At 38.3% G+C, this 25,274-nt stretch overlaps 1 protein-coding gene across 2 annotated transcripts in view; it reads right to left on the bottom strand.

Moving 5' to 3' along the window:
- The window catches only part of LOC126339177 (zinc finger protein 236-like), a 216,534-nt gene that overhangs the window by 136,329 nt on the left and 54,931 nt on the right, over positions 1-25,274 (bottom strand). For both annotated transcript variants that reach the window (XM_050001610.1, XM_050001609.1), the window contains exons 8-9: positions 11,929-12,078; positions 9,948-10,065 (exon numbers count right to left, since the gene is read on the bottom strand). In XM_050001610.1, coding sequence (XP_049857567.1) covers positions 9,948-10,065; positions 11,929-12,078 — 268 coding nt within the window. The remainder of the gene's footprint in view (positions 1-9,947; positions 10,066-11,928; positions 12,079-25,274) is intronic.

The raw sequence follows: 25,274 nt of genomic DNA, 5'->3' as shown, positions 1-25,274 counted from the left end.
TAAAACGCAGCATCTGATTCGCCTTAGCCAGAACATTTTCTATGTGAAGTTTTTAATTCAAGTTGTTCGTAATTGTAATCTTTATGTATTTAGTTAAACTGACAAACCTGCAGAACCTGTCTATATTTTCTGCTGCCCTACTTTTCCCTCCATCGCCAAATTAACCATTCTTTGTTGTCTCAGAATATGTTATACAAACTTCGTTTGTTCTAATCAAGTTACGCCACAAAGCTTTCTCTTTTCTTCTCCTTAATTTGACTCAGCACCTGTTCACCGGGTACTTGAGCAACCTACTAAACCTTCAGCATTATTCAGTGGCACCACACTTCAAATGTTTCTAGTCTCTTCTTCATGTCTGAAATATATACCATCCACATTTCACTTCTGTGCAAGACTACACAACAAATGCCTTCAGAAAATACTTCCTAAAATTTGAATTTATATTCAGTGTCAAAAATTTCTCTTTTTCAGGAATGCTTGTCTTGCTATTACTAATCAGAATTTTATATATGCTTTTTACTTCTGGCACTGTCAATTATTTGGCTTCCCATATAACAAATTCCTCACTGTGTGCGGGCTTAAAGTCATGTTCACCTACATACATAAGAAGAAGGGGACACTAGAACCTGCTTTGAATGTTGAAAAACTAGGAGAAATGATACTAAAGAACAATATGCTATAGAAATCAAAAACAATTTTGAGGTCCTGGAGATCCTGGAAGCTAGAGAGAATGGGGAGGAAAAGTGGAAAGAAAAAGTCTACAGTACTATGTGTAACGGAGGATATATTTGGAAAAAAGAAGAAAATGAAGAAGACGAAATGGTTCAATGAGACATGCCAGAAGGCTATAGAAAAGAGAAGGAAGATGAGGGAAAAGTGGCTACCCGACAGAGAGAATGAGCAGAAAAGGCAACATTTTATCAACGTCAGAAGAGAGAGAAAGTGAATCCTAAGAGCAGATAAGAGAATATATCTAACCAGTTTGCTAGAACAAGTTGAGGCAGAGTGCCAAAACAAAAATTCAAGGCAATTCTTCTTCTTCAGAGCCAGACTTTTTTTTATTAGAGATAGGAACGGTAACTTGATAAATGACAAGGAAACAATTGTAGAAAGATGGAAAGAATACTTCTTAGAACTGTTGAATCGCCCAGACCCAGATGAGATGTTAGCTGCAGACAATACAGAGGAAAGGAAACATGAAGAAGAATGGGAAATTTTTGAAGATGACATGAAGACCACAATCAAAGGACTTAGAAACAACATAGCCCCAGGGGAGGACAGAAAAACATCCGAATTTATCAAGGAGTGAGGTGAGAGCTTACACTTAAGAGATTTATAAACTGATCCAGTTGTTACATGAGAAGGAGACACTGCCAGAAGAATGGAAGGTGTCTATAACATGCCTGGTATACAAGAAGGGAAGCAAAATGGAATGTTGTAACTACAGAAGAATCAGGTTTATGAATGTAATGTATAAGGTACTGTCCATCATTATCCTCAGAAAATTGCAACCATTCATAGAGAACAACATACAGGAGTACCAAGCTGGCTTTCGACCAAACCGATCGACAATAGATCACATTTTCACACTTAGACAAGTATTCGAAAAACACTGGGAATATGATGAAGATAGCTACAGCCTGTTCATTGATTTTCAATATGCACATGTCAGCATCCACAGGAATAGCCCATAAAATCCAATGCATGACTTCAAAGCACGGGTTGAAAGTAATGTACCAGAAAATGGACAATTATGCACACAAGGTAGGACTCAAAGTGAGTCACGATAAAACAGAGGTCATGCAATTGGGAAGAGCAGGAAGAATTTCTTGAGATAGATGGCAAGAGGTTCAGAGAGTACCAGTTCAAATACTTGGGATCTTGGTTTACCATGGACAACAACATAAAAATGGACATCAAGGAAAGAATAGCAGTGGGAATGAAATGCATGCATTTCCTCAGAGAGACACTTGGCTCTAAATCGATCTCGGTGATCACTAAGATGAAAATCTACAACACAGTGATATGCCCAGCAGTAACGTAGGGTTCAGAGACACGGAGCATGACTAAGTGAGAAAAGGAAAAAGTATTAATATTTGAAAGAAGAGTAATGAGGAAGATATGGTGACCAGTTTTAGATAACGGAGAATTGAGGAGGACATGGAGAATGGAGGAGGACATGGAGAATGGAGGAGGACATGGAGAATGGAGAAGGAAATGGAGAATGGAGGAGGACATGGAGAATGGAGGAGGACATGGAGAATGGAGGAGGACGTGGAGAATGGAGGAGGACGTGGAGAATGGAGGAGGACGTGGAGAATGGAGGAGGACGTGGAGAATGGAGGAGGACGTGGAGAATGGAGGAGGACATGGAGAATGGAGGAGGACATGGAGAATGGAGGAGGACATGGAGAATGGAGGAGGACATGGAGAATGGAGGAGGAAAAACGAGGCAATCTACCTTCTGATGCGACAATGAACTATCCTACAGAAGATAATGAGTAAAAGAATAAAATGGATGGGCCATGTAGCTCGTATATCAGATGGAAGACAGGCAAAGATGGCACTAGAGGGGAAACCAAACACCAAATGCCCCACTGGATGACCGAGGCCGTGCTGGATGGACGATCTGACGAAGGACCTAGCAGCCCTGGCAATTTAAGATGCCTGGAGGAACCGGGCACAAAACAGGAAGGAATGGAGGAAGTTTGTGGAAGCAGACTGTGGTCTGCATGGCCTGTGATCGCTGGATATCTATCTATAGCAAAACTCGTTACTTTCAGAGTATCATTAGTTCAATCTAATTCCCTCAATGTTGCTGGATTCAATTCAAATACAGTCCATTACCATGAATAGTGGAAATTACCGTGGTTCACAGCATTACATATGTACATACTTATTCAGTTTAGACAAAGAATAAGATAAATAAGATGTGGAACATGAAATGAGGGGACCAAATATTAGTTCATGGTATGAACTATCCAAAATGCGGTTTAGATGGTAGATTTTTCGACATAATTGGGCAGGGACCATATCGCTAGTACGGGTTAACCGAGTTCTTGGTTTACCCAATCTCAAAATAATGAGGGCCTATTGTATAAATGTATTGACAAATTAGCTGATGTTAGTTGTGACTTTGTACCCAACACAGAACCTGTGATGGTTACTGGGGAAGCAGTGTTTGATAATTTTCTAAAAATACCCACTGAATTACGATACTCCTGTTTGCCATTAATCAAAGCTAGCCCTAAGTGTAATCAGAAAAAGATACGGCTAAAATGTTATACAGATGAGTTGGCTCTCATTAGGGAAGAGATTCTCAGACTGTACTCAATATATAACCATTGATGTAAACAAGGGCCTGAGCTGGATGGCACTTCTTATAGAGTTTATTTACAATGTAAAAAGAACTATAAAGACAAATTGACCCTGGCCATAAAATCTGCATGTTAACATTACTTGAAAGATGCTACCAACAAATGCCAAACAGCATGAGAAGTCATAAATCACAAAATGTCCCAAATTCACATACAAGGTGAAGTGCTAGACCAACAAGTAGTAAATGATTACTTTCGAACCTCAGTGGGCAATCTGAAAGACAAAATTAAGTAAAATTGCACTTGTGCTTGGGATATTTGTGGTGCTGAGCCACAAAAGAGTCAGGCCTTCCACTGGTATGTTGTCAGCCCCCAAAGTATGGACAACTTGCAAAACTGGCATATCGTGGCATACACAACCTATCTTTAGCTGTAATTAAGTCATATCTAAGCAACCGGAGTCAGTTTGTATCAGTTAAAAATATATGCTCCTAACTGAAAGAAGTTTGGATTATGAAGCCACAGAGCTTTCGGTGGAGTGAACAAATTTATAAGGTTGTATTGTTACAACAGGCAAGGAAAATGGTTTGTTTATTTGTATTGGCTTGAGGAGATCATGAACACTTCATCACACTCATCTATAAATTATGTTGGGTGAACTAATGTTTGGGGCTCACAAAATATACCTCAACATTAATACGGTGACTTTACACACGAAGACAAAGTGTGACAAATAGTCATTAAGTTGTCAAATTGAATAAAGGAATGGAAGAAGTATTTAAGCAGAAAGATAGCTTGCAAGTTAAGGGTGAAAGATTTAGTGCTTGTACAAAATCATCCTACTCTCCACTGATAACTAAACACATTAAGAAAATGAGAAACAATGTTTATGTACTGGGTCATGTAGAATTATTCACATATCTCATGCTGGAGCATATTTGCTATGTTACCCAAATTCAGGACACATGTAAGGATTATTTGCTTGTCTGCATTAAATTACTTTTATACCTAGACCAAGAAAGAGAATGAACCAGCAAATAGAAGAAATGATTTGATATACACATACGTTCTGAGGCGCCAAGGGATCACCAATTTAGTATTAGAGGGCAGCGTGGAGGGTAAAAATCGTAGAGGAAGACCAAGAGATGACTACACTAAGCAGATTCAGAAGGATGTAGGTTGCAGTAGGTACTGGGAGATGAAGAAGCTTGCACAAGATAGAGTAGCATGGAGAGCTGCATCAAACCAGTCTCAGGACTGAAGACCACAACAACAACAACAACAACAACAACAACAACAACAACACACACATATGTGGATTTTATTTATGTCACTTTTTGTATTTGGAGTTGACATGAGTGTAAATATTATGTTAATATGTTTTATGGAGTACTGTGATTCAGTTAGCTGAAGTTGTATTTATTCACAATAAATATTACTGGGCATAGAAAAGACATTTTGATGTGTTTGAAGTATGTGTTTAATATAAATGATAAAATGAACCTCAATCTGTGACTGCTACTTAAGAGGAATACGTAAGGCTATTAGTAGCATGAAAAGAATTAATGACTCAAGCCAGTGGTTTGCATATGAGCATGTCAAATTCTAGGACAACAGTTTCTAATGTAAGCTTTCAATATCATTTAGGAGACAATATTAGTGACAATAGTGTATTTCGGTTTTGTGGCAGTAAAAAGGACACAACACGCATGTTTGTTAGTGTGTTGTAAAATCCAGTACTTGTAGAACTATTGAGCACTACAAAAAGACTGACCTAATGGGAGTTTAAAAGAGTAGGAAAATAAACAGTGGTAATAATTTCCTTTAAACAACCAGCAACGGCAGAAGACAGGAAGAATGGTCTCCTTCTGAAGCATAATCCTATTATATCTCGCTCCATTTCCCCCTCAAACCCACAATCCCCCCTCAACCCTCAAGAACCACTCATAAAGGAGTGTCTCGTTCATAGCCTAGTACCACCCCGGACTGGAACAACTGAACAACATCCTTCGCCAGGGCTTCGATTACCTATCATCATGCCCTGAAATTAGGGTCATCCCACCAAAGATACTTCCCACCCCTCCAAAAATGGTATTCTGTTACCCACCTAACCTCCACAACATCCTAGTCCATCCCTGTGCCAATCCCAACCCTTTGCCTCAAGGATCATACACCTGTGGAAGATCCAAGCACAAACTCTGCCCAATCCACTCACCCAGCACTTCCTATTACAGTCCTGTCACAGTTTTATCCTATCCCGTCAGAGGCCAGGCCACCTGTGAAAGCAGCTGTGTCATTTACCAGCTCTGCTGCAATCACTGTACAGCTGTTTTTATTGGTATGACTACCAACCAGCTGTCCACCAGCATGAACGGCAACTGCCAAACTTTGGCCAAGAGCAAGTAGACCACTGTGTGGCACAACATGCAGCTGAACATAACACACTTGATTCAATGGCTGAGTCACTATCCGAGCCATCTGGATCTTTCCCTCCACCATCAGCTTCTCAGCTGCACAGACGGGAGTTATCCTTACAACACATTCTCTGCTACCGTAATTATCAAGGCCTCAACCTATGGTAACATGCTGTTACCACACCCTCCAACCAACAGTTTCCAACCCCTCTGTCCTATCATCTCCTCCCCAGTCTCATCTCCCACCCTGTTTATTTGCAGCTCTCTGCCAATGCATCCACAGACCTTTCCCCACTCCCCTCCTATTTTTTCTTTGCTCATTTTCCCCCACCTCCCTGTCCCACAACCTCCTGATGCTGTGCCTGTTGGCAATCTAGTCCCTGCACACTCCACCAGACAGTGTTTGACCCTCTCCCCATCCATATAACTACTACCCCTTCCCCTTCCTCACTCCCTCCAGATTGCTAATTACATTACACATGATAGTTGCTTCTGGACCAAGATGCTGGAGTTGGTGATCCTGTGTGCACAAGGTGTGCTTGCTAATGTGTGAGAATGGGGTGAGTGTCTCTTTCACTGATAAAGGCTGTGACCAAAAGCTTTATGTAAGTCTCTTAATTGTGCCTGTCTACAACTTGACGTGTCTTCTTTACAGTAAGTAGCAATCTGTCTTTTCCTATATTGTTGACATTCCTATGATTAGTGAGGTGTTCACAAGTAAGAAATGCTAATACCACACACAGAATGATGCTACAGCAAACTGCACACTGCAGATGACAGTTATGAGCTGACCAGAAGTGTTTCAAACCAACTGTTAAGCATGGGTAGCAATGCAACCTGTCTAGAGCAGATTCTAGACGGGTGCTGTGGGATTGTGATCTATGGACCTCATGAATGGCTTACATAAAAGAATAAGTGATTGTAGGAACACGTGCTTTATCAGGCAGCCAATGCCAAACAATTTGTGCATTTGACAACAGATGGCGTGGACTTTCGGAAGTGTGTTCCAACCGACTATCTGACATAATATAAAGCGCTTTGTTTGTCACATTTGGTGAGTGTGAATGCTCTCATGGCGGAACCATAAATGTCCAACATTGAAAATCTAATTTGTACAAAATATTTTGCACAATGATGATGACAAAAACAAAGAAGAAGAAGAAGAACAGAAAGATGGTGATGATAACCTGTTCTTGATTTTCCTGGTAATCTTTCCTCTGGAGCTAACAGAGGTGAATGCTGGAATGAAGAAGATGCAGATAAAAACTCACCATGAATAGACAAATTATCTTCCACAGAGAGAATACGTAAACCAATCTCTTCATCAAAATGTATCGATATTTGCAATATGTGAATGTTGTTTTTTTTTCTCTTCATCAAAATGTATCGATATTTGCAATATGTGAATGTTGTTTCCCCCCCCCCCCCCCCCCCTCAGACAAAGGGATTGCTATTGTATTCAGTGTTTTAGGGAAAGAGATTTGTCTTAAATTTTTGATTAATTCACTTCAATATTGTAAAGGTTCATACAATGTATTCAGTTTTTCTTACATTTTAAAAGCTAAAAATCATAGCTAACTCATACAAATGTACATCATCCTGATGAGGGGAGCCAAGCAGAAGTCAAGTATGGCAGTAATTAAATCTGTAACAGATTCAACTATGCTGCAGCATGCATTATATCATGCCTCCTCTGGTTGCATCTTAATTCCTTCCGTTTAGCTTTGGGGCGGTAGGATATAATTTTCGTCTTTATTGTTTTTACATGTCAAATTTTTCTTGATCAACGATTTGGCACTCACTCAAACAACTTTCAACTCTGTTGCAAGCTAATTTTCATCTGTTACAAATAAGTGAGTATAGGAAGAGGCAACTGTATCTTGTCTTTCTCTTTTAGTGTTGGAACTGAGCAGACTGGGCACTCTCATACTGTATTAGAATGTCTGTCTTACATGCTCAGTTGCAAAGAACACGAGGTGTAGAATACATTGCTAAACTATCCTGCACAAAAGATAGAACAAAAAAATTATAGCAGCAGCAAAGAAAGGATGAAGGTGCGGTGATCTGGTTTAGGACTTTTAGCATTCTGTCAAAATCTGCTCATATTAACAATATAATGAAAAGGATAGTTGCTACTCACCAAATTGCGGAGATGGTGAATCGTAGACAAGCACAACAAAATGACTGTCAGAAAGTCAGCTTTCGGTCAACAAGACCTTCATAGACAACACACACACACACACACACACACACACACACACACACACACACACACACACACACACACACACACACACACACAAGATCACAATTTCGGGCTGCTGAGGCCAGACCACATTAACAGCTCACATTAACTCATTTTTGTCCACTTCACTTTCCACAGCCCTGTCATCAAGCTTCTTTCCTTTATATAGCCCATATAGATATTCCATACTTTCTTGGCTTAGTGCTGGTTTGCTACCTGAAATATTTATGTTCATTCAGTGGCTCCTATTTTCACCAAAGGTTTTTTATTTTCGTATGTGTGGCATCTATCTTTCCCATAGTTATGCATGCTTCTACAGATCTGCATTAATCCTTCAGCCATTCCTACTTTGCCATTTTGGATTTTATGTTAACTTAATTTTTTCAGACTTCCATAATACTTATTGGCTATTTAATTTGCTGCATTTCCTTATTTTCTTCTTTCACTGATTAATTTCAATGTCTATCCTGTAATCCAAGTATTTCTACTGGGTCTTGTCTTCTTGCTTATTTACATCACTTGTTGCCTAATGCAACCTTTGGAACACTCCACTATCTCCAGCTCTTTCAACTTATTCAAGTTCCATACCTTAACTCTCTTACATTTCTTTTGCTTCATTCTACATTTTATAACTAGCAAGTTACTGTCAAGAGTGCACATGAGCTCCTGTAAATGTTTTGCAGTTTCAAATATGATTCAAAAGTCTCTGGATTACTATTCCATAATTTATCTGAAACTGTTATCATAACAGGTGTCAGACAGGGTGATGGCTGCCTCCAGTTGTTTCAACTGTGTTTTGGAGACAACAGTGAGTGGAAACAAAGAATTAATCAGGAACATAGCTTTGTAGGCACCTGAAATGGCTTGTTAATGATATCAAACTTACTGACAATAAGAAGGAGAAGGGAATGACATGGCAATGGAAAGATGACAGAATATGCAAGCAAAATGTTAAAGTTGAGTAAGTCAGTGGTGTGCAAATTATTGGGGGACGGCGTTACATTGAGTTGAGTGGGATTCAAATTTCATACAAATACTGTTGACAATATGGGAAAGTGTGTTGTCAGGGAGAAATATCTGTAAAATTATGAACAACACAAAGAAATATCAATTTTGCAGAAAGTTCACAGTTTTGCTCCAGATAATTTGGACTTCAAAGATGGCACAGACACTGACATAAATTATTCTGTCTATGGGATTTTGTATTAGGAGGTATCAGAATAAACAACTCGTAATATGCGGGAGCAAAATGACAGATTCAAAGACACATTCTACAATAAATATTTACATAAACAAGAAGCATCTGAATTAAATCAGTCATTGGTTGATTCAAATGAAACACGGATTCATAAACATAATGCTGTAAATAAGCGTTGTCTCAATGGGCAAAGAGTATTGTTAAACAGAGGTGCTAGAGGTGCTCATTGTCGTTTAATTACTGTGCTAAGAAGGGTGTTGGCATATGGACATGTAGTTTGTGGCAGTACTCCACTTACAAGAGTACTGGAGTGTGTTCTATTACCAACCTCCCCTCCCTATTTCTGTAACCTTAACATGACAATACTGGCAGCCTGGTCATGTCATCAGTTTGCTTCACCAGCTAATACTTAATATGGTTGTTAATGGCCACTATCAAACAAAATAAAGAAGAGGTCCATTTGAAACCTTGGAGCCTCGCCACATATCTTTCATATGCACGAAGTACGTAACTTACCAAAATAAGAAACAGTGCCTTATTTCTGCTGTAACTGAAGGGCAAGTGAATTACAGCAAAACCTATTTTAATTGAAGGAGTGGGGTTATGGTTATAACTCTTTTTCTTTTCTTTTCTAGAATTGCATAAAAGGTCAGATCATGTAAAATCTCTCTCTCTCTCTCTCTCTCTCTCTCTCTCTCTCTCTCTCTCTCTCTCTCTCTCTCATCACTAATTCCTAGCATCAATTCATTAAGTTTGTTCCAGTATTAACTCACCTTTTTGGCTAAAACTGGCTTTACAGAAGTCACATCTGAAAGGTTTTAAGCCATTGTGCTTTGCCATATGTATCTGAACTGACCACTTCTGACTGAATGCTCTCTGACAAATTTCACACTGCAAAAAATAATGTGACATTTGAAAAGCACATATAAACCACAAAACTGTAAATTTACACTTAATTAGTAACATGTTAACAGTATCAGAAATTCGTAATTTTTAGTTTTGTAAGTGATACTCAGGTGTATTTTAGTGATTTCTTGATTTGTGAAAGAACAGAAATACAACAGTATTTATAACTAATAGTCCATCCAGTAGCAGAGTGTACACAGTAATAAAACATCCTGACAATTAACCCTCAGGTATGACCTCTGCAGATCAGCTGACAACTCATGGTGTATGAGCTATGACATTTCCATAAAGTAACTGCTTTTTCTATTAAATTACACGAGAGAACATTCTGGGAAGGAAACAGAGTGAACACAGAATACTACACATACAAAAAACATGCAAATGTGCCTTCAAGTGAATATGTTTCTACCAAATACTACCTCCCCCTTCCCCTCCCCCCGGAAGGGCTACAAAATATAAACATACATATGTCACAAACTTATCACTGAAGGATAATGGTTTCCAGGCACAAATTTCTTTGGATGTGAGAACACGTGGAAGTCGGAGTGCCAAATCTGGTGAATAGGGTGGATATTTGGACAACACACACTTCAGACTTTCATTATCAAAATCACATTTATGGGCAGTTGCTTTGTTCTGATGAATGATAATTAAGTTTTTCTTTGTGATGCTGGTCTCTTCTCACACAGTTTGTATATATTAGTAAGCAATAAGAAAAGACTCTTTTACATCTTAGGAAAAAAAAAGATGAATTCCTTTTTCAAGTGCAAAATGACTTGCCTATTTTTGTCCTGGGCTATTTACTTTTGCCCACTATGTGACTTTTGGTTCCTGGTATGAAGATGCTGAAGAAAGTCTCATCTACAGTAGCAAGTTACTTCTTAAAATTGACCAAATACTGCTGAGAATTCTGTTTTCATGTTTGCTTTTGGTCAGCATTCAAATGGTTCAAATGGCTGTGAGTGCTATGCAACTTAACTTCTGAGGACATCAGTTGCCTAGATCTTAGAACTAATTAAACCTAACTAACCTAAGGACATCACACAGATCCATACCCAAGGCAGGATTCGAACCTGCGACCGTAGCGGTCGCTCGGCTCCAGACTGTAGCGCCTAGAACCGCACGGCCACTCCGGCCGGCGGTCAGCATTCAACAAATACCACATATCCTGCACAGAGTTTCATCATGTGATGTATATTTTACCCTTCTGTCTAATATGCCTATTCAGCCATAATACTCCAGCAATAGGTGATAGTCAAATAGTATGGTGTAGTGTGTGTGCTTTCTCCATGTTTTTATCTGTGGTTACATGTGTAGAATGTGGTTCCATAAATCATCAAGAACATTAAGTATGGTCATTTCTAAACTCAGTTTTTTAATTCCCCCTCCCTTCTATAGTCTTCAGTCTTGTAACTGATTTGGCGTGGGCTACCACGAATTGCTCGCCTGAGCTAGTGTATTCATTTAATTATTTCAGAGTAGCACTTTCATTTGCAGCTACCCATTTATTAACAGTTGAAAATGAAGGACAGAACTCCTTTCAAGCCTTCACAACCATCTTTGATACTTTCTAAGATTAACAAACTCTCCAAAACAGATATTTTTAAGGTAACACAGTACGTCAAGTTACTGAAATTAAACTTACATAATGTAGCCACTGTAAACAGCTGTATAAACATCACTAGTCAACACATCAAACTGGCACTCAATTTACGTAATTGGACAACATAAACCAGTGTAACAAAGGACACTTACACACTTATTTTGAAATGTGTTTGAATGGTCAGGTATTTACTGTATGAATGATCTCAATGAATATTCTTTTCCAAAACCAAGTAAACATATTACCTTAAATGGTTTCTCGCCAGTGTGGATCCGCAAATGTCGCACCAGCTGAGATGGTTTCTGAAATGACTTGCTACAAATATTGCACTTGTGTATGTATGAATTTTTATCTCTCCTTCGTTTATGACTTTTCCGAGACAAACAAGCTTTTACCTAAGGAGGAACAAAATAATCAAGTTTAGTTAGGTGAAACACTGATGGTAGTTTGTCAGCTTCTAACTTTTAAGTAGCAGACATTTTACATGAATACAATTACATCAATTTTACTGAAAACTAGTGCAAAACATAATAGTAATGGTATTTTTAACACACAAATGTTAAGTCTCATGAAAATGTGTAGAAACATTTAAATCCTTGGCTTATCGTTTCTGTCCAAAAGGAACATGGGAGAAAGATTGGAGCCTAACCTCTCATTGATGATGATGATGATGATGATGATGATGATGATATTGTTAAAGTAGTACTACAAGCTCACACTGCAGGATATGGAAGGGAATAAGCAGTCTACTTTTAAAGGAACTGCATAGCTTTGCTCAGTGGTTCTTTCAATATAGGGAAATCATGAAAAAAGTAAATCTGGGTGCTCAAACTGTTAGTTGAACATCAGGCCTCCAGAAATCCACATTTTACCAATCAGTCCCAAAATGTGTATAATCGAAGGGCATCTTCTTGTTAAGATGCAAAATGTATAATTTATCATGTGACAGTCAGGTTTTGTGGCTCTTTCCATTTTTCTGGTTTTATTCATAAAAAGAGGGTTTTATTTTGCCTTCAGCAGAATGGAATAACGGTTGTTGGCACTTGTATGTGTGCATGTGCATGCGTGTGGGCTCATACACATAAAACTTCCCTTAAAATGTGCTGTCTATTAACAACGCATTAATAAGGCACAATATGGGAGAGCTCAGAACTGTAGTAATCAGCAAGCAGGTCTCATTTATAGAATCCAACTGATGTTCTTCAGAAATCATGAACTGAAGTACTGGGTGGTTATAATTAAAGTGCTGCTATTCACGGGCTGTAATTATTATAAGGCTGCAAAATTTGGTAACATTTTAATGCGTTAATGTGGAATCAATTTACGCTGGAAAAAGATGGCACTGTTAATATGCAAAATACATATAAAAAGTTTACCATATGTAATGCATTAGGAACAGGACATCAGCAGAAAAGGTCAAACAAATCAGAAAGGCATAAGGAGATTTTATTGCTAAGTGCCACTTGCACAATTTGTTCAATATAAGAACCGCTATGATGCCAATATGCTGTACAGAGCCAGATTTGCATCTACTGGCCAAAGCTGGAAAAAAATTTTTTCCCGCTTAAATCAGTTCTGTATTAATGAATTAGCATACCTAAGAATTTTCACTGCTGCACGATGATTACAGCTCACAATGGACCACTGTGAGCACCTATACTTTAATTACAACAACCCAGTACATCATTACAGCCACGATGGTCTAAGGCCCAACACAAATCAAACCAATGCATCACAATCAACTATGTTTTATTTCACTGCAGCACTTGCTTTAGTGTAGTGTAACATGAGAGTCTTCAGAATAATGTGTTGAACTATTATCTCTTAGGTCAACAAAGGATCTTCATCAGTGTTAAAAGGTATTTTAAGGAGTTAGTAAGTGGGGGGCAGCTAACTGCACAGTCCCTTTATTTTTTACATGGAAAGAGGAGTGTGCCCTAAACACTGGCAAGATGGAGCAGTGACAGTGCCTGTATTTGTTGTGTAGGCCCACTTATGCTTTGAAATTGGGCTTGGTGGTGCCATAGAACTCAAGGAGAATAGGGCCACTGGTAATAATTACCAAGTCCAGAAACAGAAGAAGAGATAGTCCGTAATCTTTTAACTCTTTTGGCATTGCTTGTTTGACTAGAGCCTCTGTTATAAGCTAAACTACAAGAGAGTAGTAGCACAGCAACCTGTACACCCAAAATCGTATGTGTTTTATGAAAGAAGCAGAATATAGAACAGTTTGTTAAAAGTGAATATTTTAATGACATCAAAGAAAATACGAAAATTTTACTTGTGATGAACTGAAAAATTAAACAACAAGATAGAACTACCTGGTAATGTCAGAAGCGAAGAGCTTCCAAAGCTGTGAAGCTTGCTAATAATAATAATAATAATAATAATAATAATAATAATTTCCATTACATTAACTTCAACCTATTTCCCGTAATGTAACATTATTTCCATGACTGACTTCATGTATCATGGCTGAGCTTACGGAATTCAGATTTCTCAGAACCACAAAATTTCACCATCCACGTGTCTTGAACAAGTGCTGTTTAGATGAGTTTGTTATATTAAAATTGGAATAAATGAATCTAGCAAAACCAATTTTACAGCAGGCTAGTAAAGTGAAATAACAGAGGCATCTTGGGGTAGATCTGCTCCGGACAACTTCATTTATGACCGCCAATCATATGCTATTTGCAGTAAATGTTACCTTCTTTAATCTTAACTGTTGCCTTTTCATAGTTTCTTGATGCAGTGGACCTGGTACGCAGTGCCACTGTTTCTGGCCATGTGTCTTTGTTTCCGTTTGCAGAGGGTCGAGGACTGTAAGAGCACGCACAACTACCCAAACTCGCTACAAAATTTTACCATAACCATTTGGATATCTTTATTAAGTGTATTTACAACTGTGACTATGGACACGATCAGCTGTGGAATAGAATGACGACAATGAAAATTTGTGCAGGACTATGACTTGAACCCGGATTTCCAGCTCACTGTGAGCAATTGCCTTAGCATTTGGCTATCTGTGTTCAGCTCGCAGCTAGACCCAAACTTTCATATTGCATCAACCATGTGTCTACAACCTGTGCTTGTACATCTATTATGTTGTTGTTTGTTTTTGTTGTTGTTGTTGTGGTCTTCAGTCCTGAGACTGGTTTGATGCAACTCTCCATGCTAATCTATCCTGAGCAACCTCCTTCATGTCCCAGTACCTACTGCAACCTACATCCTTCTAAATCTGCTTAGTGTATTCATCTCTTGGTCTCTCTCTACGATTTTTACCCTCCACGCTGCCCTTCGAAATGTGTTGCTACATAAGAATGTTGAAGATTAGGTGGGTAGATCATGTAACTAATGAGGAGGTATTGAATAGGATTGGGGAGAAGAGAAGTTTGTGGTACAACTTGACTAGAAGAAAGGATCGATTGTTAGGACATGCCCTGAGGCATCAAGGGATCTATTATGTATATGCCATAAATGTGATCTATTTGACTTTAAAGTCACTTGTCCAGTGTCAGCACATATATACGATACTGCGGTGCCTGTCTTATTCCGAATTATGATGCAAAGTTCCTTTGGACATAAATGCGTCAGTGTTATTCTGAATAACAATGCAAAGTTCCTTTGGAAATGCATTCATATGCAAAAAAACTTTACAACATAATTCAGAAAAACACAGGCACTGCAACATCATATTTGGATATATCGTTTTTCAGTCTTATACAACCATATTCTCCATTTAATTCAGAGTAGTATGAGCTTACACTTATTTTATATATAGTCTGATAAATATAGGAAACTTCCCCCCCCCCCCCCCCAATTTTTTCTCCCACTTCTACACATTTTAGCTGCCAGAATGTACTCTTTACGTTTGGAAAAATCTACTTGACTTTCTGATAGCCAGTGCTCTGAGACACACAATACATAACAGTTTTTTATCTTACAAAACTGTTTCAACACTACTACAGGGTGCGGCACAAAAAACCAGCCTGTAAAATTCTCTTCTGAATAAGAATCCCCCGGGATTCCCAAATAAACATCACTGTTCACTGTTGTCTCGAAGACTATGGGTGCTACAATGCGTGTGGTGGAAATGGTACACCAAACACCAACCTTCTAGTAACAAAAGGGTACCTGGAGGATCGCATGTGGATTTTCTGTTTGCCAATACTGCTTGTTTTGGGAACTTATGTATCCAGACAGGTGGAAACATGCCTTGCCACTCATGAATTGATGAATGTTAGTGGATCCAAGACACCACAGGCAACATTTCTCAACAGCCATGAACAGAAATGCAGTCTCTTCTGTAGGTCAGGCTCCTTCAGTTCCAGTATAACCTTCATCTGGTACGGTTTTAACTTCAGTTCCCTTATGACACGTTTGAAACTTCTCTCATTTGCATGAACTTGTTGAGTCAATCTCCTGAATGACTTACAAGGACTTCTTGTTATTATCTCCCGCACTTGTATATCTAATTCAGGTGTGCAGACAGGTGGTGGCCTGTCCCTAGCAGCACTTTGAACCGATCCTGTATGCTTCCATTTTTCGATCAATTTCTGTATGGTGCTTTTTGCTGGCACAGAACATCCTGCAAATTTCTCCTTTGTTTTCACAAAAGATCCAGTGTGAATGAATGCTTCAATCCCTGTTCACTTAAACTGTGTCTATGGGGTTATTGTAACAACAATTGAAGTTTTTGATTTGTTATGTTCCAAGAATGTCTTTATAACTGCAATACAGGCATCTGCTTCATTACAAGCCACATTGTTCAAATGTAGTCTGTTTCTTGTAACATTGTTTCATTTTGGTTGATTTCTTCTAGGACAGCACTCATATTTTGCTCGAGTTTTATGATTACAGTAACTGTGATGCCACTACTTATGTCATTTAATATACTAGTTAATATCCTGCCATGACTGTCCGCCAAAAGCAGCACACTGTGTGTATTGCCTTGTGTGTGTGTGTGTGTGTGTGTGTGTGTGTGTGTGTGTGTGTGTGTGTGTGTTTAAATTGCCACTCTCTTTAGCCAGAAATTTAGTTTTCCATTGTTTAAAAAAGTGTTTGTTGTTGTCATTAGTAATACTGTAGTCAGTGTCTGTGCTACTTTTGCGTAAATATGTTTTCCTTGAGGAGTGGGATGGCTTCTCGTTGGTGACATGCTGACTACTTCTAGAGTTCTTCTTTGAAGCACTAGAATTTTGATCCTTGTTCACAATAAAGAGCTTGTTGTTATCAGCACTTCTACCCACACGTGACACACAAACGCAATACAAGTTGAGCATTTTCTGTTAGCAATTATTTTCTTACTACTTCATATATCTTCATATGGTTTTTATGTTCTGAACATGTTGTAGCCATCCTCAATTGTAGTGTCTGGTTGGTCATTTGCAGAGGAACTTTTACTGCTTTTATTTCTTACACTTTACCCACTTACTCTGAGACCTGCAATTTTACAGACTATAAGATGCCTCAGACTATAATACACACCTTGATTTTTAAGCAATTTGAAATAAATAAATAGTTCTACCATTTTTATTATTAGACTGCAAAGCCACAAAAAAAAAAAACTCATAGCTTATAAAACTGAACTGAACTTCAAAAACTATTCTGCCCTTCGCACATGAGATAGTCTTCACTTCCATTGAGAGTATTATGAGGGTGAGTCAAATGAAAGTCTCAAATTTGTAATAACAAATCCAAATTTCGTGCCGTTATCCTGTAAGTTGGTAAGCCTGCTACAAACAGCATGCAGTATGGCCTGTAGGTGGCAGCATAGTGCAGATGCACACATACCGTCACAGTATTAGTATAAAGATGGCTGCCCCACTTGCGACTTGCACCAGAGAAAAACAGCTCCATATTCGGTTTTTGCATAGTGAAGGTGTGAAACCTATTGAAACTCATCAACGAATGAAGGTTCAGTACAGTGATGCATGTTTGTCACTGCACCAAGTCTACGAATGGAGTAGGAAGTACGTAAATGGTGTGACTTCAGTGGAAGACGCTTCTCGTCCAGGTCAGGCACGAGTAGTGACACCACAGAACACTGCAGCAGTTGAAGACATAGTGAAGGAAAACCGCTGAGTGACACTGAATGACATTGCAGCATGTTTACAGATTAGTCATGGGTCACATTGTGCATGATGTGCTACAGTTTCATGAAGTATCTGCAAGATGGGTGCCATGGCAGATGACTCCTGAAATGAGAGAACGACGTGTTGAAGCTTGTGAAGAGCTTCTTCGGAGCTTTGAACGAGAAGGTGATGGCTTCCTTGCAAGAATTGTTACTGGAGACGAAACCTGGGTTTACTTCCACCAACTGGGAACAAAGAGGGCAAGCAAGGAATGGTGCCATTCCTCATCACCAAAATCAAAGAAGTTTCAAACAGAACCATCAGCAGCGAAGGTTATGCTGACTCTCTTTTGGGACAAAAAAAGACATCATTTTGGGGCATTACATGCCTAGAGGGACCACTGTCACCAGTGCGTCATACACAGATCTCCTAAAACATCATCTGTGGCCTGCAATCAAATCAAAGTGACATGGATTGCTGTCAGCACGTGTCCTTTTGCAACATGACAATGCAAGGCCTCACACTGCCCGTACAATGGTTGCAACAATCACAAACCTGCATTCTGAGTGTCTTATTCGTCCACCAGACCTTGCCCCAAGTGATTGCCATATGTTTGGACCACTCAAAGACGCAATGGGAGGAAAGAAGTTCCGTTGCAATGAAGAGGTATGCCACACGGTTGTGCGAACAACCAAAAGAGTTTTTTTCTAAGGGAATTTATTCACTTTGTAAGTGCTGGAGGACTTGCATTGATCATGGGGGAGATTATGTTGAAAAGAGATACAGCTTTGTACCACTTCTGCACAATAAATAATATTTTTAAAAATATTTAAGGTTTTCATTTGACTCAACCGTGTACTTATGCCGCACTTCTTGAAAGATTTACTAGTAATATCTTCTCTCACCCTCGACAATGACTTTTATCCACTGACACATTTGTTTCATTGTAAGTTGTTTTAAAGCTCCCCCCAGTGTGAATTCATACTGAGTTTCATCCATCATCCATTTTTCCATTCCTGTCTCTTACACACTTCAACTGCTTTATTTATCGAGACATCAGAATCTTGCAATTGTGAAATAAGTCCTTCTGGAATAACGCTAAGCTCTGTATTTTCCTGTCTCAAATTCTTTTTCACGGAATTTTTCAAATGACTACTAAACTGATTTACCATGAGAAGAGAAATCTTCTTCAATAAAGTAACTTTCCTTCACTCCCATACTCTGTTAATCCTAATTTCATACCAGTAGTGTCCATCCAACACTTGTCATGTACATGAACACCACCTGGCAGTATTTCAAAAAGCTTTGGCATTGTTTTGTGCTTTAAAATAATCATTGGATCAAGTTTAATACCACAAGTACAACATGAGAGGACAACAGTGTAGCGCATTTTTTCCATGTCCAATTGTCTGTATAGTCACAGGTTTAGCACAATTCCTGTCAACAGTTGTGTTGCTTGCCACATGAAATGTAAGAGTAGTTTCATCCGTATTTGTTATTTGGCTTCCAGTGTTGAATAATAAAGTGATAAAAGGATAGTATTTTCTCGTCATTCTGTTGTGGCATTTTCTGAAATATTTTGGTTTTGGTTCACACGTTAAGTCCATGACACTTCATAGCACAAACAAATTCCCCCTTAAAGTCTGTTAAGTTCCACTGTAGCACTAGCTTCCAAGCATGTATTCGAATCATTTTTATGTTAATTCCAATGCCATTTTGATGGTCTCCTTGAATCCATTTCAATATGTCATCTAGTTTTGGCCACTTTGCACTCAGTCCATTATTTGCACAGTCTTCCTCATCTTTTTTTTCAGTTGTTCTTTACTAGCCCGCCAAACGCGAATGGTTATTTTCTGTTGGTGGAGGGCTGAAATGCCGCTCAGCTGCCCTGTTTCCCTGTTGTTCTGAATATGCTATTACTTTCAATTTATAGAACACATCATATCAATACCTTTTTTCCCATTACAAAACTAGCTACTAACAAAAACATTGTACTGTTACCATTAACACAAATCACTTTTGATTCAGATTCATTGGCACTGTAGACTGCAATGCGCATCATAGACTAGACAGTAATCTGGGTTTGTGATGGCAGGGCGGGAGGAGAAGTGTGTTAGCAAGCTTGTGAATCCTCGCAATTAATGTTCATCGCATCGATGCACTGCTGCTGCCAGCAGAATCCAACACTGCTAGACAGAGAGAGATTTCCTGTGGCATCAAATATATGGCCATTTTTAAGATTTGTGGGAATTTTAAATCAAACACTGGACATTTTTATATTAATTTTGAGTATAAGAAACACCTGAATTTTGGATGCTATTTTCTCTTAAGTAAAAATGTAAAATAAGGTAGATTATCATATTTGGGGATGTGTGCACTTTTTTGCAACTTCCTTTTGGATAATGAAACACAGAAATTAATATCAACAGAAAAGTGGTCCGAGTCACAGAGCTATAAATACAAAATTCAATAAGAGTGCACGAATAGTTTTAATTATAAATAAGTGAATACGAAAGTGAGAAAACTACTAGGAACGACATAGTGAGTACAGTATCATAACCAAAATTGGCAACCACTACAAGTGTACAAGTTTATGTGCCAACAAAGCTTTGCAGATGAAGGGAGTGAAAGAATGTATGATGAAATACACGAAATTATTCAGATAGTAAAGGGAAACTAAAATTTAATACTCATGGGGGACTGGAATTCGATAGTAGGAAAATGAAGAGATGGAAAAGTATTAGTTGAATATGGAATGGGGGTAAGGAATGAAAGAGGAAGTTGTGTGGTAGAATTTTGCATGGAGCATAACTTAATTATAGCTAAGCCTTAGTTTAAGAATCATGAAAGAAGGTTGCATATGTCGAAGAGGTCTGGAGACACTGGAAGGTTTCAGATAGCTTATAAAATGGTAAGACAGATTTAGGAACCAGGTTTTAAATTTTAAGACATTTCCAAGAGTGGATGTGGATTCTGGCCACAATCTATTGGTTATGAACTGTAAATTAAAACTGAGGAAACTGCATAAAGGTGGGAATTTAAGAAGATGGAACCTGGATAAACTGAAAGAACCAGAGGCTGTAGAGTGTTTCAGAGAGAGCATTAGGGAATGAACAGTGGAAAGAAAAACAGTAGAAGGGGAATGGGTAGATTTGAGAGATGATATACTGAAGGCAGCAGAGGATCAAGTAGGTAAACAGATGAGCGCTAGTAGATATCCTTGGGTAACAGAAGAGATACTGAATTTAATTGACGAAAGGAGAAAATATAAAAATGCAGTAAATGAAGCAGATAAAAAGGAATACAAACATCTCAAAAATTACATCGACAGGGAGTACAAAATGCCAAGCAGGGATAGCTACAGGGCAAATGTAAGGATGTAGAGGCATATATTAATAGGTGTAAGATAGATACTGGCTACAGGAAAATTAAAAACACCTTTGGAGAAAAGAGAACCACTTGTATGAATATCACGAGCTCAGATTGAAAACCAATTCTAAGCAAAGAAGGGAAAGCAGAAAGGTGGAAGGAGTATGTAAAGGGTCTATACAAGGGCAATGTACTTGAGGGCAATATTATGAAAATGGAAGAGGACATAGGTGAAGATGAAATGGGAGATATGATACTTTGTGAAGAATTTGACAGAGTACTGAAAGACTTAAATCAAAACAAGGATGCTGAAGTAGAGACGACATTCCCCCTGGAGAAGGCAAACTTATCTTTACTTAGTTACAAAATACTGTTATATTGATATCAAATTTTAATTTATTTCCATATGACCAGCAATTAAAAATATAGAGACAATATTTAGTACAAAAAAGTAATTCAGTATTCATTAATTAATACTTTGATTTGTTAATACATATGGAACTGAAATATAAGATTGAAAAAAGTTGCTAACAGCGAGACTCAAACCAGCGACTTTATGATTACAAAATGTTTGCACTACACATTTAGGTACCGACGACTACATTGGTAACCTGGAACTGTATTGTATGCAAGAGAGCTCATAAATCGCCCAATATTCAAGAAAAATTTATCAAGTTTATAGAGAACTGCATCATACTGCTTTAGGAAACTGATGTCCAGGTACTCACCTTCAAAACCTGTACATAAAAAGAATATAGAAGAGGGCCAGTCTATAAGGTTCCGTCATTACAAGAGTACTGTATGTGTGTCAAACTAAACTGGTAGCAGATGTTTGATGACTGACTGAACTGGGCTCACAAACTTTCGAAATTCAAACTTATCGCATTATGTAATACAAAATTTGTGAATCTCTCAGCTGAGTTTTAGAAACAAATGAAGCTATCGTAAAATTGAAATGTACCTTCCCTTTCCAATCTTAAATTCCTTCTTCATGTCAAGGTTCTCTGAAAAGGTCATTTTAGTTAGAATTTTTAACTTTCTGGACTTTATACTGTTATGTCAATACCCAGATCCAGTAGTAAAATGACCATTAAAAATTGTATAAAGGTATTTACAATTTCAGACTAAATTTCACAGTAACGTGTTATCTGATTTATATTTACAAATAAGGGGAGTAAGGCATTCATTAATAATTCAACTTTGAAATTTTGCGATATGAACTGTGCAGTCACGTTACACAACAAATTATTGGAAACTTACTTCTTCACTGTTTCTGAAAAACTATGGTATTTATTCATAATGATTACTTAAAATGATATGTCTACTTGAGAGCTATCCTAGAGACCAATAACAATATCTTAGTCAAAGTAATTTGTTCACAATTAACTAAAATATAATTTAAATTGTTGTACTGTAAAACACATTGAAATTGTATATGAAATTAAATAAACTCTTATAAATTGCATATCAGAACATTCAGGCCAATATGTGGCCATTTTTTTTTATGTAAGTAACAAAAATCATCGAATGACTTAATTGTTGTTTTGTAAATCTTGCATTTAACAATGTATTCAATTGTTTTGTTTCATACAAAAGGATGTAGAGCATGAGCCACGCAGGCAGTCAGAGTCAGTAAGGATGTAGTAGTTGAAGTAAGGGACAGTTGCGAGAGTCAGTGAGTCTGCATAATTGCCTTTTGGTAGCTGTTTGTGAGAGACTCTTTCGAAGGCTGTCAGCCGACAACATGTATCCACCATCAATGTATATACTATTCAGTTATAATACAAAACAAGGAAAGTGATATACACTGTTTTTTATTAAAAAAAATAGTACATCAGCAACGACAAATTCGGGACTTTCTGAAGCAACAACACCCAAGCATATCAAAGTTGAGTATCTCATCATAAGCAGTAGCTAAGTTACTATGTGAACTTTTATTAACTGTACTTGAAATTCTCTAGTTTTCACTCATCTTCGTAGTTGTGAATGGTGGAGGCCCAAACTATTAAATTGTCCCGATGGTATGACTGAGCATTCACGATTACCATTGTCCAATTATAGATAGAACTAAAATCTGTACATTTTATTCAGATTCAGCAACAGTGGTAATTAAAATGCTTCTCTCCTCTCACACATTAAGGAAAGCATTTTAAAACATTGTGATCTGAGCATACAAAACAGATTAGAATGGACTCCAGGTAGTCCTGCCCTTTGATCCCTAAACAAGGTTACTAGCTGTTCCCCAAAACCTTAGAAGTAAAAATGGTACAGAGAATTATTTACAGAAATTCATTTAATTTCACTTTAAAGGTTTATTTTTTAAAAACTTGAACACACACACACACACACACACACACACACACACACACACACACACACACACACACACACACTTAAATGTTACCTTTGATGAACATTATTTGTAAATGCAAAAGTGGAAATATTGGATACTTTGGTTTCAGAAACACACATCAGCCCAGCCCTCTTTTCTTTCTTTCCTTCTTTTTTTACAGTTATGTGGAGGGGTTGGACGGGGTGGGGGGGACCGAAATCTTCCAGTGAAATGAGAACTTGCATTAATTTTAATATCTTGGCTATATTGGGAACAACAAAAATTTGATTTTCAATATTTCACTTAATTATTGACTGCATTTAAAAGTTTTAAATGCTGTCACAATGTACAATTAAGAGTCTCACAGTAAGACAAGTATTAGTTTTAAAAATATTTGTATATATGAGGGGCAGTCAAATGAAAACTGAACACCTACCACAATGGGGCCATGGAATAGTTACATTCGAAAGTAATCACCACATGCTTTAAGACATTTATCCCACTGGGATACGAGACAAGTCAATTTCTTTTTTGTAGAATGTGGTTGATCGTTGACAGATCCACAACCACACTGCGTCTGATATGAGAACAGTAACAAGAAAAATTGGGTAAGGAGAAATTTAAGGGGGAAGGTGGTGTAGCAAGAGCAAGCCCAGCAAACATTAACGAAGTTGTAATTATACCAAATAAATTTAATATAAATAACACTTTTTGCAAGGTCTGGAAATCAGTTTGCATTTAGCTGACTGTCAGGAGCAGTGCCATCAGGAACAGTACAGAATACATATCGTTATTGTTGTTGATACGTGAATCCTCATTTGCTGTTAAATGTTGTATTAATGAGTCTAAGGTTAGGACTATTTGTATGCAACTGAATAAAGCCAATATTTGTTTTGTCAGACACATTTTGCCTCACTTTACTAATGTGTCATCGGCGGCCTGATATACATTTATACTCTCCCATTATATGCGGCACTTTTAACTTACATGTTGAATAGTAGAATATTCTAAGTTCAGAATGCTACATACAAATGAAAATGTGTATGTATTTCAGGCTGCTGGTGATTCCTTAAAAAAACTGGCACAACACATTTGGCAAAATAATGATTATATTCCTACTGTGAGGCATTTGGGTATGAGGAAATAATACACTCCTGGAAATTGAAATAAGAACACCGTGAATTCATTGTCCCAGGAAGGGGAAACTTTATTGACACATTCCTGGGGTCAGATACATCACATGATCACACTGACAGAACCACAGGCACATGGACACAGGCAACAGAGCATGCACAATGTCGGCACTAGTACAGTGTATATCCACCTTTCGCAGCAATGCAGACTGCTATTCTCCCATGGAGACGATCGTAGAGATGCTGGATGTAGTCCTGTGGAACGGCTTGCCATGCCATTTCCACCTGGCGCCTCAGTTGGACCAGCGTTCGTGCTGGACGTGCAGACCGTGTGAGACGACGCTTCATCCAGTCCCAAACATGCTCAATGGGGGACAGATCCGGAGATCTTGCTGGCCAAGGTAGTTGACTTACACCTTCTAGAGCACGTTGGGTGGCACGGGATACATGCGGACGTGCATTGTCCTGTTGGAACAGCAAGTTCCCTTGCCGGTCTAAGAATGGTAGAACGATGGGTTCAATGACGGTTTGGATGTACCGTGCACTATTCAGTGTCCCCTCGATGATCACCAGAGGTGTACGGCCAGTGTAGGAGATCGCTCCCCACACCATGATGCCGGGTGTTGGCCCTGTGTGCCTCGGTCATATGCAGTCCTGATTGTGGCGCTCACCTGCACGGTGCC

This window comes from Schistocerca gregaria, chromosome 1, assembly GCF_023897955.1.
Source record: "Schistocerca gregaria isolate iqSchGreg1 chromosome 1, iqSchGreg1.2, whole genome shotgun sequence".
NCBI classification, from domain to species: domain Eukaryota; kingdom Metazoa; phylum Arthropoda; class Insecta; order Orthoptera; family Acrididae; genus Schistocerca; species Schistocerca gregaria.
This window is presented reverse-complemented; position numbering and strand designations above follow the sequence as displayed.